This window comes from Apus apus, chromosome Z (genome assembly GCF_020740795.1).
Source record: "Apus apus isolate bApuApu2 chromosome Z, bApuApu2.pri.cur, whole genome shotgun sequence".
Lineage (NCBI taxonomy): Eukaryota > Metazoa > Chordata > Aves > Apodiformes > Apodidae > Apus > Apus apus.
Window position 1 is genome coordinate 42,391,429 of NC_067312.1, and position 20,359 is coordinate 42,411,787.

General features: G+C 39.5%; 1 protein-coding gene across 3 annotated transcripts in view; it reads right to left on the reverse strand.

Annotated features, from left to right (window-relative positions):
* Positions 1 to 383: 383 nt before the first annotated feature.
* Positions 384 to 20,359, reverse strand: part of LOC127395741 (transducin-like enhancer protein 4) — a 99,909-nt gene continuing 79,933 nt past the window's right edge. For all 3 annotated transcript variants that reach the window (XM_051643061.1, XM_051643060.1, XM_051643062.1), the window contains 12 exons: positions 16,409 to 16,528; positions 15,806 to 15,859; positions 15,081 to 15,233; positions 13,701 to 13,833; positions 13,264 to 13,457; positions 13,007 to 13,083; positions 9,244 to 9,493; positions 7,916 to 8,163; positions 4,957 to 5,104; positions 4,225 to 4,375; positions 3,729 to 3,805; positions 384 to 2,103 (listed from right to left, as the gene is read on the reverse strand). In XM_051643061.1, the coding sequence (XP_051499021.1) occupies positions 1,996 to 2,103; positions 3,729 to 3,805; positions 4,225 to 4,375; positions 4,957 to 5,104; positions 7,916 to 8,163; positions 9,244 to 9,493; positions 13,007 to 13,083; positions 13,264 to 13,457; positions 13,701 to 13,833; positions 15,081 to 15,233; positions 15,806 to 15,859; positions 16,409 to 16,528 (1,713 nt within the window). In that variant the 3' untranslated portion in view covers positions 384 to 1,995. The remainder of the gene's footprint in view (positions 2,104 to 3,728; positions 3,806 to 4,224; positions 4,376 to 4,956; positions 5,105 to 7,915; positions 8,164 to 9,243; positions 9,494 to 13,006; positions 13,084 to 13,263; positions 13,458 to 13,700; positions 13,834 to 15,080; positions 15,234 to 15,805; positions 15,860 to 16,408; positions 16,529 to 20,359) is intronic.

Sequence of the window (20,359 nt, forward strand, 5' to 3'; positions counted from 1 at the left end):
AGGTGCAGAAGAAGGAATCATCCCCTATTTCTCTCTCTCCAAGGTACAGGACAACATAAAGCTTGGTATCGGATGACAAACTACAGAAACTGGAGGTGGCAAACACTTATGTAACATGGCCGAAGTCTTGTGTCTGATGCCTCCAAGAGTTCAGAATCACTGCAGTCAAATAATTTGGGAACCTATAAATTCACTGATTTTGCCAACTCATTTTGTGAAACTCCACATTGTCTCTCATCAGTGAAAAAACTGCGAAGTATCTGTAAGTGGCGTGCTCTGTGACTGAATGTCTGTTGTCCTCACAGACAGCATTCTGCACACACAACTGAGATAATAACATGTGAAAAAGAATGAGAAAGGGTAAAAACGAAACAGAAAGATGAATTTTAGAAGTTACTTAAGTTTAATGCTTAAAAGTCTGAATGCACAAACAATAATCTACCATTAAAGAAGTACTGGTGGTCAATACAATGCATTAGAACTATGTACAGTGACACAGTTTAGTATCAAAATCTTTCTACAATGTAGAGTATTACGAAACTGTTAATGACATCAAACACTAAGCACTTAAGACACCATTTTTTGCTACCACATTTGGAACTTCAATGAACAGTCCATTTTAACTTGCAGCATCAATCCATTTCTAGTATGAAATTAAGTAATTTTCTACTTATACAATAAGATTTATCTACACGGGTCTTTTGATTTTGATCCATAGCAGCAAAGGCACTGTACATCAGCAGATCCACAGACTTAAAGATTTTTTTTAAAGCATTCAAAAAAAAAGTCACAGATCATAGTTTTAACAGCAACAACAACAACATAAAAAGATAATACGTTGTCTCTGGCACAATGGCTCAGTCTGCGTCTGTTTTAGGGACATCCAATTAAGATTTGGATTGAACCACTGGCAAACAAAGTAAGTCCTTATCCCAGTGAGAATCCATTCCTTTTTGTATATCGGAATGAGTACTCTTGTGAATCCTACCTCAGAGGTCATTGCTTTTGTAGTTTGTGTACTGGTAGGCATCCATTCTTATTTCAGTGCAGTTTCCAAAGAACATATCAAATATTTTTCATAATCTCTTGTAATTGAAAAATTGCCCAAAGACACATATCCCCATTTTCAAGGAAACATTGCAAAAGTTTCCAGAAGTAACAAAGGTGATTCTTTGAGGCAACTTATTGTACTCTCTACAATATAACAAAGAGAGGAGTTTATATTAAAAAACCTAGCTTGACACCAAAATGTTTTATGCTTATCAACAGAAAAGCATTGAGAACAAATCTGTACACAAGATGCTATATTAACATTGCAAATATATAAATTAGCACATTCTCACTTAATGTGAATTTAATTTAGATGTGAACTGAATTTGCCATTCATCACAGGCATGTAGATTACTGGCTACAGTTTGCAATTTCCTAAGTTTCCAAGACTGTCTAAAATAGTTAAGATACAGCATCTTCCCATCAAATAATTATATTGTAGTAACACTTAGAGGTCTCATCCAGGAACAGGACTAAAAAATATAACAAAGTTTATTTTTTTTAAATAGAAATTACAAGTCTATTTAGTGTAATCTAACTATTTCCTGAACATCCTTCTCCAAGATCCCCAATTCGTCCACCTGTAAAAACGCAAAGTATACAATGCACCTTTCAAACTAAAGCCGGGCCAGACAGCTTTATTTAGTCAGTTCATTGTTAGAAAGCCGCCTTTAAACAAAATAAATACATTACAGATATAATACATAATTAAAAAGTCAAGTTCACTGTTAAGTATGCTTATTCCATCTTCTTCCAAGTAGGTATCTGATAATTTGGTATCACAAGTGCTTAATGAGCATTCACAAATGAACAGCAAGTTAAGAAGGTAAAAATAAATTCCACAACTGTGATCAGCATTTAAGTTCCCAGTTAGAAAGGAAAAAAAACCAGAAAGGAACATACAGCAAAGTGCTAGGAGAAGGAGTTCTGCATTCAGATTTGTCTCTAATAAATAACTTCATAGACTGTAGCTTTCTTGTCCCCAGAGCCAGTGACTATGTATTTGTCATCCACAGAGATATCACAGCTAAGCACAGATGAGGATTCTTTGGACTACAAGAAAGAAATAAAAAAAAAAAAAAGAAAAAGAAAAAAGAAAATTACATTTTTACAGTCCTTCAATCCAGAAGGGCTTGAAGATTAATTAGAAGAATTTATAGAGAGGGAATGCACTAAAAGCTCATTTAAATATCAGCATCGTATGAGAGCTTTTGTTGCAAGACTGTCTCTTCAAATTTGTTCCACCTAAAGCTCTATGACAAAAAAAACAACAAGGAAAGGGAAGTGAATGGCATGAACTTAGAGATAATCTATCAAACAAACAAAAAGAATCAGTCCTTTTTATACACTTCACAAGCAACGAGCATTTAATGGTATTTTACACATTAGTTTTTGCATAAAAAGTAATCAACAGTCATCTTCCCTTCCGTTTTTTGTTGTAAACCAGAAACCCATATGGAGGAGCACTACAAGCCCTACCCACCCATAGGTATGAAAGAATGAAGACTGCACAGAACTAACCGTATCTCCTCTCACTATTTCCTCAACACAGAAGACAAAAGTCTTGCACAAAGATATTCACATTATCAGGGAGGACGCAAATACGAAAAGATACTGTGGCGGAATTGGATGCACAACTGCCACTGAATGGCAGACAGATTACACCAGCCATGCCTTGTCTCTCCCAGCTTTTCTTCCTTTCCTGAGATAATGCTTAGACATTGTCACTTTTTACTTGCTGTTATATACTGCGTGTTTTCTTCACCTAGAATATTTCCACATTCTCTTCTGCCTGTCACTGCAAGAGCTGAACACACCCCAGTCACGCTAAGTTTTTGCTAAGAAACCTCTGCTGCACTGCACAGGAAATTTATTTCTCTGCCCCTCATTAAGAATGCTGCACTGGTGTTTTAACAACACTTTCAAATGAGATGTGTTATTTTTAGGACAATTTTGGCTTTCTGTGGTAGGTGGTTCTGGAGCTCAATAACACCAACTAAGAAAACTCAGACCTCAGCTTTCTTATGTCAAGGCAAACTCTGCTCTCCCCAGATATACATACATGGCAGCTACCAGTGCGGGTCAGATCTGACCATTTAAACCAGAACATCAGTTAGCTTAATTCAAAAATTTCCCAGTCTAGAGGTACCTGTTGATGAAAGAAGAGAAGGACATGCCAAAAATCCCACTGAAGTGCTATTAAAATTGGGCACAGAAAGATTAAAGAATATAGAAAGGCTGTAACTCCACAAGGCTCCTCCATAAGGATAGTCTTCAGCTCAGGAGTCTGCCTATCCAATCCACTGACTACGCATCTCATCCAAGAAAAATACACGTTAAATATGACCTTCACTGTTTTAGCTACATTTTGGACCTTCATCTCATCTAACAACATGACTTTGGGTACTGTATTACAGCAATATGCATATGAAGGTGAGAAAGAAGAGTATTAAAAACAATTTCAGATCAAAGGGCTACTTTTTGTAAGAGCTAAATTGTTCAAATGTTAGAAAGGACAAAAACATATCTTCCTTTAATTACAGACAAAGTCTTAAAGAAACATAGTAATTAGCCAAGAATTTACATTTAAAAGCTTCTTGAGCTAAAGACAGACCACAAGATGTGCAGCTCTACTGTACTGTAACGTATGTGGAAAACAGCTTTTAGGAGATGATTACCTGGAATATACTGGCTCCATAAGGTGTTCTCCAGGCATTAAGAAGATTATCTTTTCCAGTGCTTACAAACCATTTGCCTGCAACAGATTATTCAGATGTTATTCCTGCCTTTTGTTTTAAAGGAATGTACCCCAAGAAACAGATTAAACATGCATTCACACGTTAACGGATGAGGATTTTTGCCACCTGGTCTAGTGTGAGGTGCCCCTGCTCAAAGCAGGGAGGTTTGAACCTGATGATCTTAAAGGTCCCTTCCAACCTTAACCATTCTATGAGTCTATATCCAAAGAATGGTCACATCTTCATCTGGCTGCACTACAATGTTTGATTACAATATATGCAATCCACACAAAAAAGCAGTCGTATACTATTTAAGAAATAATTTTAGTAGTTAAATTAAAAATCTAATTTCTAACTATACCCGTACTTTCATTTAAAAGTAATCTTGAATTAATTTCTCTGGAGGGAAAACATTGGCATAGAAATATTTGCTTACCACAGTGAGCAAACTTGAGTGACAACACACAGCTCTCATGAAGATGCAGCTGATACTTGTCTGGCTTAGTAACATGCAGCACCTCGACATTACTGTTCTCCATTCCTACTGCCAACCATTCACCAGTCGGACAATAGCCCAGTGAGAAGATCTGGAATTAGCACACCACATGCTTCAATAAGTAAATGAATGAGCTAGAAATATTCAAAATCAACTCCTGCTACACTGTTAACACTGCAAAAACACTACTGCAGTTTTAAAAATATGATAATCCAACTCCTATCATAATCAAGATAAATCAGTCCATGTAAAAAAAAGCTCAATTAAAACTGTAATATTAAAGCACTGAATCAAGCTATAATAGTTAACATCCTAGCCTATCTGACATAATTTAAAAGTATTTTTGAAAATATGTTTTAATTGAAGAATCTCCAGAAATGGGAACAGACTGCACACAGTAACACTTTAATCTGGCAATTGTTTAATAAAAAGAACACTACTCTTATGGGAAAAGTACTAATCTGTCAAACAGTCATAACCCAGAAAGGTGTTTAGCTGCCACATGAAAAAGAAAAAAACAAAAGAGAAAAAAGAAAAAAGTGTAAGACTAATTGAAAAATTATTCAGAGTTCTCTTTGAGACTGCTTTTTTGCTTAAAAAAAAAAAAATAGTGCTTGTTTTACAAAACTACAACAGACTTTTCTTAACATGTGAAGGCTTCTGAGATTGAACCTGTGATGTGAAGTCATGTTGTTGTAGTTGTCTCCCTTCTCTTAGATCCCAGGATCTGACTGTATTGTCCAAGCCTCCCGTCCATAGTTTGGTGCCATCATTAGAAATGTCAATACAGCTCGCTCCATCTGTGTGGCCCTGAAATTGCCTGAAATATTAAAAAAACAAAACCAAACCACATTCTCACACTGGAAACAGTCAGTTCTGTGCATGTATACAGAACACCTCCTTTTTCTTTCATTCCCTGACATTAAAGACAACAGTAATGTAAATTCCAACAGCAGTCTGAGATTAATATAATGGAAAAAAAAAATAAAAATAGAATAATAGATAATAGAAAGGGCTTTTTCAAATACATAGCCAACAAAACTAATACCAGAGGCAATACAGGCCCACTGTTGAATGAGGTGGGTGCCCTGGTGACAGAGGATATAAAGAAGGCAGAGGTGCTGAATGCCTTATTTGCCTCTGTCTTTACTCCTGCAGGCTTTCCCCATGAGCCCCAGATTCATATAGCCCCAGAAGAAGTCAAGATAAAGGAGGAGTTTGCCCAGGTAGATGAGGATTGGGTTAGGGATCAGTTGAGTAATCTGGACATACATAAATAGATGGGTCCAGATGAAATGCATCCAAGGGTGCTGAGGGAGCTGGCGGAGGTCATTGCTAGGCCACTCTCCATCATCTTCGGTAAGTCATGGGTAACAGGAGAGGTGCCTGAGGACTGGAGGATAGCAAATGTCACTCCAGTCTACAAGAAGGGCAAGAAGGAGGACCCGGGTAACTATAGACCGGTCAGCCTCACCTCCATCCCTGGAAAGGTGATGGAACAACTTGTCCTTGTCACTATCTCTAGGCATATCAAGGAGATGGGGGTCATCAAGAGCAGTCAACATGGTTTTACCAAGGGTAAGTCATGTTTGACTAACCTCATAGCCTTCTATGAGGAAATTACTAGGTGGATAGATGATGGTAGAGCGGTTGATGTGGTCTATCTTGATTTCAGTAAAGCATTTGACACCGTCTCCCACAGCATCCTTGTAGATAAGTTGATCAAGTATGGGTTTGATGATCAGGCAGTGAGGTGGATCAAGAACTGGTTGAAAGGTAGAAGTCAGAGAGTTGTAGTCAATGGGGCAGAATCTAGTTGGAGGCCTGTGACTAGTGGAGTCCCTCAGGGGTCGGTACTGGGACCGGTGTTGTTCAAAATCTTCATCAACGACCTGGATGAGGGTACAGAATGTACCCTCAGCAAGTTTGCTGATGACACCAAGCTGGGAGGAGTGGCTGACACACCAGAAGGCTGTGCTGCCCTTCAGAGAGACTTAGACAGGCTGGAGACTTGGGCGGGGAAAAACCTGATGAAGTTCAATAAGGGCAAGTGTAGAGTTTTGCATTTGGGGAAGAAAAATGTCATGCACCAGTACAGGTTGGGGGCTGACCTGCTGGAGAGCAGTGTAGGTGAAAGGGATCTGGGGGTCCTAGTAGACAGGAGGATGACCATTAGCCAGCAGTGTGCCCTGGTGGCTAAGAAGGCCAATGGCATCCTGGGGTGCATTAGAAAGGGTGTGGTTAGAAGGTCAAGAGAGGTTCTCCTCCCCCTCTATTCTGCATTGGTGAGGCCACATCTGGAGTATTGTGTCCAGTTCTGGGCCCCTCAGTTCAGGAAGGACATGGAACTGCTGGAAAGAGTCCAACGCAGAGCCACAAAGATGATTAAGGGAGTGGAACATCTCCCTTATGAGGAAAGGCTGAGAGAGCTGGGTCTCTTTAGTTTGGAGAAAAGGAGACTGAGGGGTGACCTCATCAATGTTTACAAATACGTAAAGGGTGAGTGTCAAGAAGATGGAGTTAAGCTTTTTTCAGTGATGACCAGTGATAGGACAAGGAGTAATGGATACAAATTGGAGCATAGGAGGTTTAAGGTGAATATCAGAAAAAATATTTTTACTGTGAGAGTGACAGAGCACTGGAACAGGCTGCCCAGAGAAGTTGTGGAGTCTTCTTCACTGGAGACATTCAAGACCCACCTGGACGCATTCCTGTGTGATGTACTCTAGGTGACCCTGCTCTGGCAGGGGGGGTTGGACTAGATGATCTTTCGAGGTCCCTTCCAACCCCTAGGATTCTATGATTAATATAAACTCTGAGAAGACCATGTGAGTTTTGTGATGAATTGATGAAGCAATTTAGCCAGACATCCCAGTGCTAATTTGGTTTCAAAAGCACACTTTACAAGTTAGATACTCTGGGGATCTTTGCTGCTGTGTGCTACCTGGTGTTTGACTGAAAAGAACCCTTTCCTCTCAAAGGGATGTAGTGTGATTGTCAAAATCTAGTAAGTTTAAGAAAAATCTACAGGTCACCAACAAAGCTGGGGAAAAAAAGAGTGGTCTAAATGGGAACATCATGGAGTAAAAGCCTGCCTTTACACACACAATACTGATATATTACATACAACAACATACACACAGTGCAGCGCACAGAGAAGCTCTGTATGACTGGCTCCTAGCTTACTTTACATTATGTTGAGTAGCAACCCAAATTCTTCAGAAGTTTGCAATGCATTAATTTACACACATCTTTACCTAAGATATATTTGCTGGAGCAGTGTATATATTTGCTAGAGCTGGGTTAGAGAGATTGGAGTGTGAACACAGTGTAGTGCATGGAAACAAAGAAAACCATCTGTTCAAAGAACCTACAGCAGTTTCAACACCAGCTGATCTAAGGAAATCATAGTTATAGCTGCTCAACAGGCCTGGAATTATGAAACTCTCAAAACCTATAAACAATTATGTAGACTTTTGTCAAGGTATTACCACTGCTATTGCCTAGCAATGAAATACCAAAAGCAGCTATGCAGACACCATGGAGAAAATATCACATGTCCAGAGAGAAACATGTAAGGCCATACCTAATAAATTCTTTGCAATCTGATGATCCAGTTCTGTCGACCTACCTTACTAAAGTCTGATTATGCAGATCCCAAACTGCAATGTTTCCATCGCTACAGCAAGAGAAGCAGACCTTGGAATCAGGGCTGATAGCGAGAGCATAGCAAGCTGGAGCAGAAGATGTCAGCTCTGCTTTGATGCGAGGAGTTGGAGCTGCCAAGTCCCAAATGGATAACGTGCTGGCTTCCCCACCAACAATCAGGGTGCGGCCGTCAGGGAGCAATCTGCAGGAACGGATGTAGTTATCTCTGTTCTGTGGAGACAGAAGCCATCAAGAGATTACTCATGAGGAAAGGAAAACAGCATTAACATGAGAGCAGAAATGCATAGAAGTATTGTATTCCCTCCTGGTTTTAATGAGCCATTTATACTTATGACAATGATAAAGTGTATTAATGCCAGAAAATTACATGACATTAGGGAAGTACTTAAACTTGATCTACAAAACTCAGTAGTGAGAGATATTTAATCTTAATTAGCATCAAAATGCAAAGACCTGAACCCAGCCCCAAAACAATTCAAAATATCTGTATTCAATAGCTTATGTAGAAAGTTACACTTTCATACTCTGCTTATTTCAGCACATTAGCCTCTTGGCATGGGGGAGTACAAAATTCCCTGAACACTCCACCCCCCTCTGCTCCAGTGAGACTTGCTGCCATCAACTAGGAGATGTTAGAGGAAAATATTTGGGCAATTTTCTTCATTTGTGTAGTAAGTTGTGTAGCAATTCATTATATGTCTACACGTGCTGCACAGTTCTCATTTTACTGCCTCTGTAACAAGAAGCAACATGCTACCAAGAACTGGTAAATTACACAAGAAAAGCTGCTAACAATGGTTCATCTTGTTAGAACATTCAAATAATTCATGAATAACATTCAGGGATATTTTCACTTGTCACATTAAGACAGGGCAATGCATTCACACACACAGACACAAAATACATGACACAGCTTTCAAATGTTCTCAGACAATACAGTGGCAAAACAGCAATTTTTAGCATGATAGGATATCAACCTTTAAGATTGCAAACAAATGTCGAAGTTTGTAAACAATATTGGCTGTGCTGTCTTTGATCTTTCCCCGACCAATACAATCTTAGGATATTAAAGATATTTTGATTTGTTGGGGGGATAAAACCACAAGAAAGGCAAGAAACATACTTCAAACTCATTTCTAAAATAAACAACAAATTACAAATGAAACATCAAACTTTGATACTGGGGACAGCACTCAAGACAGCCACTGTTTCTTGTACCTTAATGGTATCATTTCTATCTTAACACAACCGACTATTTTCTTCCACTGTCATGTGCTGCTGTTCACCTACCAGGCAGTCCAGCTGAGAGACCGGGCTCTTGTTGCCGGGGTGGCTGATGTCCCAGACTTTGACGCAACCCTTCCCACCCGTGTACACGTGTCTTGTGGGGTTGCTGATGGTAACCGCACACACAACTTCCCCATGGCTCAGAGTGTTGATCTGACGGGCATGGCGCGGAATTCCTGGACCGATGAGGGCATCAGGAGGGAAAGGAACTGGCTGCATCTGACCGTCTGCAGTAACGTGAAAGGAGTAGGCTCTAAGGGAAAAAAAAAGACAGGGGAGATTTGGTATGTTTTCCTTCACACTTGTTGAAGAAAACAGAATTAAATATATGTGTCTACTGCAGGCATTCAGATTGTGCACTCAGCTCCTTTTGCAATTTTTTAAATAATGTGGAGGATAAATTATTTATTTACCTATAGCATGGCCCTCAAAGCATAAACTTAGGCACTCTTCTTTCAACATGGAAAGTCAAGCACCATCTAGCAATCAAATGAGGTTTTACAACTCATGCAATGACATTTTCTGGCATGCATGAGGATTCATGATATTACTCTTAAATTTGGGGAACATGGAGACCACCACATGAAGAAAGCAAGGGAGGTCAGGTCAGGGTGCCCTTGAAGACAGAAATAGTTGGCTGGCTGCTGCAGAGCATAACAGGTAGCTGAGTACCAGGGAACATTTGGTTACTCCCTTACTGACTCTGAAGTGTAAACTTCAGGTGGACTGCAGCCAAGCTGCCCTGAACACTCTGCCGGTCCCATGCCCCTTGAGCAAAACTGCCCAGCACTGTTCCTAAAGGTGCAGTGAAACCTCCACTGTCAAAGAGCTAAGCCCTCAGTGAAACCTCCACCGTCAAGGAGTTAAGTCCTCAAGGCACGGTTGCTGACAACTGACATGACAGACCAGCAAAAATGCACTGGATTTATTTTCCTTCTTTCGGGCTTTCTTTTCTTCTTTTTTTTTTCCACCCCCCCTCCTTTGTGCAGACCTGACACAACAACTACAAATCCCAATTTCTCTTGCCAGAATCAGAGCTCGCACTGAGAAAGAATGTGTTGTGTGACTGCCAGTTATGCCACCTGTGAATAACCTATCAACAACTTCATCTCAAAACGTTTTCCAGGGAGAACAGTTAGGTCGTGAAATTGTCTTGTTCTGAGATGCTGCCTGACACATCGCATCTATTAAAAGAGCACAAACTTTGTAAGAGGGCTCACCTACCCATACCAAGGTATGCTTAATGGAAGCCTTTGATTTCCTTACAAAAAATCATCACAGCACTGATCAAAAATCCATTGTCACAATGGTAGAATGAGAAAAGCTCACCAAAAAATTGCTTTTATGAGAACACTTAGGAAGATCACTTCCTTAATTGTTGCTTCAAAGTCACTGAAGACAGCAGTCTTCAGAATTCAACTACTGAATTTATTATTTAAGATTCAAAGTGCATTAACACTAGAACAATAATTTTCAGTGGGACAAAATGCAACTGCATTTTCACCTTTCTGCCCTATTCCCAAAGCTTTACACACTCTTCTCATTCTGCACTCTGTTTCTCATTCTGACAGATCTGAGTGACAGAACATATCATCATTCTTGTTTTTTTGACATTAAACACATTCTGAAAAGAGTAGGAAAGATTTATGTGGTTATCAAAAGAAGCAATCTGCCTGTATGAGTAGAATTGGGGTTCGATTATCACTGCAGAAATCTAAAATAGCTTCTTCATTATCTACCTAATTCCTGTTTCCTGCAGTAAACTACAGAAAAAAGCTGCTTATGATCACCTGAAATCTCTAATAAAACAGAGAACTTCCTTATAATCTTTCTGATTTCTGTAGGCAGTCACTCTCTGAAGAGCCATGCTGAGCACTAAGTGTATGATACTGTTATCAGCAAAAATGATTTTTACCATGTTTATAAAGAACACAGGGAACACATTTAACAATTACAGAAATAAAGCGTAGATCTGGAGTGATCTTTGAGTACATTATTCTCACTCTATTCATTACTGCATACCAGCACATGTGATTAAACTGTTGCTTTGTTGCTTGGTTTGGTTTTGTGGTAGTTGAGTGGCTTGTTGCTTTTTTTTTTCACCCTGAGAACTAACACTGCATGTTGCTTATTTGAATTACTATAAATATCTTACAAATACCACACAGCACAAACACCTGATGGGCACTTTCTTCTTCTTTTAGCTGCCTTTTGTATTTATATATTGTAAAGCCCTCAGTGTTTTGCTACAAGCCCAAAGTGAAAAGAGTTACTAGGGGCCAGATATAGACATGCTGCTACTCCATTTCAACAGACCCTCAACAGTGTTGAGAATTTACGTAACTTTCACTTTAAGGGAAAAGGAAGAGTAAATGAGAAAACAACAATCCTGAATAATAGCTGTGAAAAGGACCACACTTAAGATCAAGAAAAATCAATGTAATCATGCTAAAACAACCACAGGTTTCAAAGTTTTCAGGCTCTATGGCAGACAAGTACCAGTTACGTTTAGGAGGGAGATCTGCACAGTCCTGGTATTGCTGGTAGAGCTGGTTACCCTTCCTTTCAGGTAACTGACTCCACCAAGGAGGAACATGAAGCCAGCAAACATCTGAATGCGAAATCAAGACATTTCTAAGTGCCTGCTGCAGGTACAGGATGAAGATCTGTGGCCCACAGTTTTTAATGCAAGCAGCTGGTCCAGAAGCTGCTGCACACTAATCTTCACACTTATGCAGACACCTAACAGGGCAGCACTACTACCAGAGACATCAACTTGAGCTAGTAACTAGTGTGTGACATCTGAGAGGGCTGGACTTGTTTTATGACTTGTATGACAGACATGTACAAGAGAAATTTCAGAGACAAGGACAGATCACTTGTCACCATGGTATGTTATTAATCCTTCGTGTCCACAAGCTCACTAGCAGGTAAGTGTATGCGTTACTCATATGCATTCAAGTGTGCAACCACCCCACAGCAGCTTCTCCACAGGCACAAGAGAGAACATATGGCATAAACATCCCCTGCCCTTCCAACTCTCCAATACTAACTGGTCACAGTTTCCCACAAGCGTCACAAAGAAGTGGAACTGGAGGACCCTTACATAAAATCTGGATCAGTATGGTTTGCATTGCAGTTTTTATTTTTCCCCTCTCTAACTCAAGAGTGATGTGCCAGAGTTCTTCGTATCTGTGTAGTTCTTTTTCCAAGGCTCACAACAAGTGAAGCCTGGTAGAGCAGGTCACCTTTTAAAGTCAGTTCCATTGAGGATGAATATGATACAATAATTCTTTCCAATATTTTCAATCAAACAAAACATTTCAGCATTCCTTTCTCTGCACACTGCTGTTTATAGCAGCTGATAAGTTTGCAAGTAATTGCAAGGCTTTTGTGAACAATTTTTTTTTTTTTAAACGGAGAAGCAGATTACAGTAGAGACGGAGAGCCAAGAACCCATTCCAGCTTGCATTTCCACGTAAGACCAACTAGTCAGATTCAGCATATAACACCTTGAATCTCAGAACCTTCTCCCATTTATATCCTTTACTGTATATCATCCAGTCCTTGTTGGCTGCTATAGGTCTTCAAAACAAAGTTACAAATGAAGCTTTAGGATTAAACAGTATTTCTCCTGCCCTTGCCAAACAGGTATATTTATTTCTGTTCACACAGTAGTTTTCAGTAGCTAAGAGGCATTCCAGCTGGCAAGCAAACACAACTTCAACAGACACGTGACTTTTTAAGTTGGATGTTTGATACTTACGGTTTTCCTCCTGGGATGCCGGTGAGATTGGGAGGGATGCCGGGGACTCGCATGTGATGATGTGGATCAAAACCAACCTACAGTTTTCCCCAGACAAAAGAAAAAGTTGCATTAAAGATGGTGTTAGGCAAAGGAAGACTGTTTAGTTCATGTTCTCCATAGCAAAACTGCAGAGACTGAACTAGATTTAACCTCACAGGTCTTACATTTAATAAAAGCTGCTTTCAGCTCCACAGACACTAGCGGCCAACACTTACCACCGGAGATCTCCCGTAAGCTGCCGCTGCTGCTGCTGCTGCAGCTGCTGCACTCATTTGAGGGGAAATATTGTGTAGACCAGCATAGGCAGCTCCGGGACTGGTCAGCTCCCCATTCATACCAGCATGTGGCACAATCCCAAATGGAGTAGGATAAGGACACGGCACTGCCATAGGTGTCCTTAAACCTGAAGCTATTGAGGTGAAAAAAAGACAGAAGTCACACAGCCAGCCCGGACCCCCCATCAGATGAAAGAAGAGTCTGGCAAACAGTAATAAATAAATAAATGCCCCCACTGTATTAAAGTGCTGAAGAACCACCTCAGCATCCAGCTTAAGCAGGTGTAGTATACTGTCATGTCACTCCAGATTTAAAGGGAGCCTGGTTAGGGACACATGGCCACTGTCTCACACCACTGAACTATATGGACACTAACCTAGCGGGTCAACACCTGGAGGTTTGCCAGGCACTGGCCTCAGTCCGGGAGTGGAGTTGCTGCCTGGAGTTGGGGCATCAGTCCGTGGAGTTGGGGTATTTGATTTAGACACAGGAGTGGTAGATTTCTCATTCTAATGACCAAAAAGAAACAGGGAAGACGGTTAGTTATTTTACTTTTTATCTAGTAGTTGGAAAGAGAGCTGATAAGGAAAAGTGTCAATGATTAGTGATATTTAGCTTTTATGTTTGGGTTTCAACAGTCCCTGGCAATGAAGAGAAGCTACAGAGACAATGAATGAGACAGAATGGCTTTGGAAATTAACTACAGCCTTCACAGCTTTTGTCATTGAGGGCATCCATACAATTCAGAATGAGGTCAACGACTGAAACTCATTGCTGTCTGACAATTATATTGGCAGCATATGTGAAATCTGCCAGTGGTCTCACTCTGCTCATGCTGGACCTGCTCCCATTACATTTAGGAGTTTCTGAGAGGCCACTGCCAGGTGGACAAAAGCAGCAGAAAAAAAGCCCACAACTGACCAATAACTCACATCCAAACACAGTACAGGAAACACAGGACAGATACAGTGATGAGCATAAAGTCACAAACTGTACAGTGCTGATTTTGTGATAAGCTTGTTCATCAGACAAACCACTGACTTCTCCTGTCATTCCATCACCTTTCCTGAGCACGACATTCACTTTAAGCTTTATTTTTATTTATTTCATTTCACTAAATAATCATGTATCCTGACCTGTGAAGAACTGAAAGGGGAGTTACTGTGAAGCTCAGGAAGGTGATTGACTGTAGTCACAAACAGGAAAGGAAAGAACACCCCTGAGTTGCAGGCAGCCCTATTTTTATTTTTTTTCATTGTGATTTGCAATGCAAGTCAAGGCAGGCTCTTGTAAATGACAGATTACTTTTTAGATAGAAAATAAAAAATATTGTTGTGGTATATGGCCTGATAATTCAAACGAAGCTAACAACCAAATCACATCCAAGCAGGGAAGTGAACTGCTATAAACCACAGCACAGGAAAACAGCTCAAGGAACCCCTGTGTACTTATATTTATTCTCCAAATGACAGTTTTTCATGCGGTAGCAGAAAAAAAATGTATCTCAGCACAGCACATTCATCACCTATCCACACCACCTGTAAAAGCAACCTCTTCCTACCCCAAAAAAGGCTGTGGACTTCCTTTGTACTATTTTATTAAACTCCCTTAAAGAGATATATAAAACAAATTTTAAATTAATGCTTCACAGAGCTTTACTGCTAGCCGTGGAAATCCAAATTGTGTCCAGAAAGAAATCTGGTAATCACGTATTTCAGCATATGATCATGGGTCAGTAGCATTTTTAAGCACTTACAAGGCTAAGTTCTTTGGATTTGGAGGAAGGAGTACTGCTGGAGGATGCAATAGATGCTGGACTAATTGGTGCATCTTTCTTAAGCAGACGTGTCTTGTCCAAGCCATTCTCCCGCGGAGAGTGTGCTGGGCTCCCCCGGGGAGAAGAAGGATCCTAAACATCAACAATGTGGGTTAGTATAAAAACTTCATACTAGCCACTAGTGCTTGTCTTTTGAAATTCTCCCTTTGGAATGAAGATTTGTCCTAAAAAGTGACATCTTCCTTCAGTTCTTAATTGATCGTGAAGGACAATTTTTATTTTTTTTAAAGAACGTCTTAAAATTTTATGTCACTAAGAATGAAAAATAATGTTAAAAAAATATATGTATATAGAAATAGGGAAGTAAATCTTATTTTTGAGGTAACAGATTGAAAACATGTGAGGCACTTGGCACACCTGATAAAGTTCACAAATGAAGACACAGCCAAAGTGAAAGAAAACACGGATACTGTTGCTCACTTCATGTATCTCAAGCAGACTTTTGGTTCATACAAGAAATAAAAAGGTCCTTTGTAGAAGTAAGTCTTACAGATTTGATTTGCATTCTAAGAGAGACAACCTGATTGGATTCCCTCAGGCATTTCAAGGTCCTTTCTGAAGGCAAAGGCTTCAATATGCACAGAAACCACTGAACACACCCCCTCACCACCACTGTAAGGTAGAAAAACCACCATTGTGTATACCTCATTGGAAACATCAACTACCAAGTTGTCATCGCTCTTTTCACCATCGCTGTCCTGCAATGACAAGTCACCAGGTGTTAAATACATTTATTTAATAACTCAAAGTCTCTAAACTACTAAGAAAAAAAAAAAAACAAACAAAATGCAAGGCAGTTTACCACTATGCAACACATCATTTACTTTAATGAAGCTTAATGTGGTAATACAGTTATAATACTTAGATCACCTATACGGCTTCTGGTTAAAACAGGTTTCGACAGTTCACCATTCTTCCCTGTTTTCACAACAGTGAACAAGAACACAGGATGAAAATCCTCATCTGAAGTGGAGCCAAGCTAGAGTCCAGATCTACCAAGTCCCAGCCTAATTAACACTCAGTCCTCTGGTCACACACCTTTCAGGTGATCTGTATTTTTATTGTTAAAACCACTATCAGTTTTACACACCAAAACCTTCCACCCAAGACAGAAGTTAGAGGCAGGCAGTAGAAACCAGCCAAAAATTTTTACTCTCAATTTTAAAATTAGTTTTGCAGCAGGAATAAGGTGAAATTACAGAGGAACACTTAAGTTTGACAGTGCACAATGTAGAGAATTTACTCACATAGCGAGCTGCTATTTCCTTTTCTTCTGTTTTCTGTTTTTTACTATCTGAAGAATAATCTGCTGAATTTCTGTGCTTTTCTGCTGTTCTGAAACTGGCTGAGGGAGATACAGAAGAGCTCTGCAGTCAGAAAAAAGATGAAGAAAAACATCATTAGATTCCCATTCAAAACAGTGGTTCATTTGCCACTTCAAGTTGTTCTCACAGACAGCACTTTGGGTTTTATCAGTGGCAGCTGCCCAGCAAGTGTCTTGTATTAAAAGTGCACAATGCATTGCAAGAGCCAGACAAAAGTGATCACTTGACAGACCATAGTTGCTATCTGCAGTGTCAATGAGATGAATGTAGAGCTACTTTGCATAATTTTATCAATACTGAGCATTGGCCTGGTTTTGACTTGTTTCCTCTATGAATATGCAGGGTTAAATTACTATTCCTAGGAGAAGGGAGGGTGTATGTATGTGTTTGCCCGTGTATATCACAAAGAACAAAGTGGCTCAAGGTAAGTCCCAATTCAGCAAATGTTTGAATGAAGATTTCTATCAAAGAAAGAAGCAAGCTTCTGGACAGTTTCAAAGCATAAAAGAACATGGCAGAACACCTAAACCCATTTTATTTTATCATCTTTTACAATTACAGGCTGTGCCTGCAGTAGATGAGGCAATGGCTCAGTGAGTCTTGACATTCTGCAGCCTTCGCTTAGTAATGATCATTAAAGAGCATGCATAGAGGACAAGAAAGAAAGGAAGATAATATGTACTTTATGCACAATCATCCAACAATTCTGCTCTACTCCTCTAAACAAGGTAGGCAACATTTATCAACTCCTACCATATTTCCAAAGCTTGGTGGAGCCTGCATCTTGGTGTACAAGAAAGGAAGCAATGAAAGATGCAAAGCTCCCTCTGGGATTGATTTTAGCAGCAGCAGTGGCTTTTGGCCCTAGATCAAGAAAGCATTTAAGCATGCACTAGACTTTATTTCACACTGAAGTTAATGACTGAACATACAGAAGTATGGGTATGTTCAGGCATTTGCAGAATTGGAACTGACAGAAATTAAGATGGAAGTAACTCTCAGTTGAAACCCTACTGACTATTTCCATCTTTCTGTCCTCCTTATACAAGGGGTAGATGAACCAACTATCAAAGAAGTCCTTACTGCTGGATTTTACATCCTCCTGTTTGTCCAGAAACACTGTGTTTGGGGCTCTTCCTCCACACACTATGAACAGCTGTTGTTCTGCACAAAACTGTACAACACAGCAATTTGGTTGTGGGGTTTTCAGTGCATAACTTGGTAGGTTTATTTTATAGCTACTACTAGGAATGCAAACCAAGAAGTTAGCATTTACATTGTGCAACTTCTGTTCCATTGCTATTACCAAATTTCTTCTTCTCCTTAACTTACTACACCATAAACTTCTGGTAAGGATTAAGAACTGCCACCCATAAAAGCTAAGCTGTAGTTGTTGCCCAAGTCAAACGAGAGAAAGTTTCTCTCTGCTGGGACACTCAGGTCCTCCTCTCTAATTCACTGAAATTTCCAGTTCTTCTCAGTAGCAGTTCAGTTTAATGAATGGTGGAATCTGCAAAAAAATCTTCCATCTTTTTGATTGGTGGATTGTTAATTACCCCCAAATAAACTGAGTGGAAGTAAAAATTATAGAACAAAGCTAGTGATGAACACAGGCCGTGCCTCTCCCATTTGCCTGCCTGCTGCTCTCACTGACAGTATAAAATAGGTAGACAAGGATTTCCCATCCTGAGCAAATACATCTTAAAATGTGTTCATTGATTTAGCTCTAAAGCAGATGATTAATCAACTGTTACAGGAAATGACACAAACTAACAATGTCACCTTTTTCTCTGAAGAAACAATGTATATTAAGACACTTGGAGACAGTAGTGGCAGTAGGCACAGAATCCCTTAAAATAAAGGTCAAGTAGAAATTCAACATTAAATGAACTGATGGCTTTAAAAATGTATTTGTTTACTGCAACTGTATAGCATAGTCTTTTGAAAAAGATTTTAACAGTATGCTCCTATTACACTCATATTCATTTGCAATTTGGGATGCAGTAGCTTGTAATGCGCATTCAATTCACTATTTCTCAACTTCATCCTACAGAAAGCAATTTGCTTTAAATCGAAGAAAAATAATCACCAGTAAACTACAAATTAGAATGGTATGTAAAGAACTGAAGTAAACTACTGCACTTATTTAGATAGAAATACTTATTTTCAGAAATTTGAAACCATATAGTTAATTTTTTCACAATCTAGTTAGCTATGTACTATAGATACCATTTTAATCTTTGATTTCACTGCTTAATAAAGTAATAAATTAAAACTCCCTACTAGAATGATAAAGTAGCTAATTATCACTAGCACATGAAGAATGAGCAGAACACTGGGCTTTGGAGCAAAGCACACTACTTAATGGGCTTATTGCTCCAAAAATGGATCAGTCCCAATACTGGTAAGAAAAGCTCTTGCTGCAGTAGCTCACCTGACACTAAACGGAAAAGAGCAGTCACCCACTGACAGCAGGGAGAATTTCCCAAACTAAAATTTGGCCTAACATTATTTTGTCTCAAGAGACAATTACTGCAGAACAAATCTAAACATTCTCTCTTTCAATTGTCCTACCCTTTTCCTTGCATGGAGCCTGTCAATCAACATCCCTGCAGCATTAGCTACTTTTCTCTTCAACATGTAATGCACCTGCCACATAAAGATCTCTGACTTCACGAGATCTCTGGTATCGATGCTGACAGATCTAAATTTATCTCCTACACTAAGTAATAAAGATACGTCATGCACAAAGCCAGTGAGCTACGGTCTAGATCTTCCTATAGATCAAACCATTTTCACTGTGTGAGGGACAACATTATTAATTACACCTAATTCCCACTGCTATTTGCAATAGCTTTTCAGTCTATAAACACAGTGAGAAATAACGGGGATGTAAATATGTCCTCATGGTTTCTACTGACATTAGATTCCAATGCATAATCTTGTACCCATCCACACCTTGGTTCATGAGTGTGCAAGTCTACATTCTCCAAGAGAGTTCCTTGTAAGGAACTGTAAGAGACTGTGCAAGAAACCTTCCATTGAAGCACACTGTTTAGCTGTCAGACTCTGCCCTATTCCTTCATTATAACATTGGTGCTCTCCTAACAGTTGCCTTAAAGAAGCTGGAATAGGATTGCTACTTAAGAGAAATTAAGTGATTCAGCATTATGACTTAGCAGGCTGTAACTTAACGGGCTAGAGTCCTCATTTTAGTAACTAGTAAAATTTACATTGAAATAAAGTCTTTTCACACTGCTGTTTTCTTCAATAAAGTATGTTAAGGCACTAGAAAGTAAGATTTTTCTACTAACCGACACTGAGTTTGCTCACATATAGTAATTAGATCAGGCATAGGAAAAAAATACTCTTTGGTGAAAGTAGGTTATATTTAGTTCTCATTTTAGCAAAATGTACCAATTTTTCACATTCTGCTTAGGTAGGACATTTTTATTCATGTTAAATACACCACAAAATGCTGACAAAAAACAATTGAACATATACATTTACAGAAAGGTTGAGCACGTTGCCTTGTTCACATAATTTGTTCAAGGAGTGGAACTTGAGCTTCTAGTGCCAGCATCTCTTGCTAGCCTCTACAGCATAGCAACCTACGCTTCAGTCTCTGTTTTGGGCAGTGCTAACCACAGTGCCAACTGAAAAGATATCCCACCACAAGGACCACTCTCTTCTCTTTCCAATATTGGCAGGGCACTGCTCCTCATGGAGTACCAGTGCCACACAGGCACAAATTAAATGAACATAAAGAGGGCCATACAAGCCTCTTATGCAGCCGTAAAATTCTCACCAGTAACAGGGCAAATATCAATGTGCTTGCTGCTCACCTGGGATAATTAATACTTCAAACTGCTA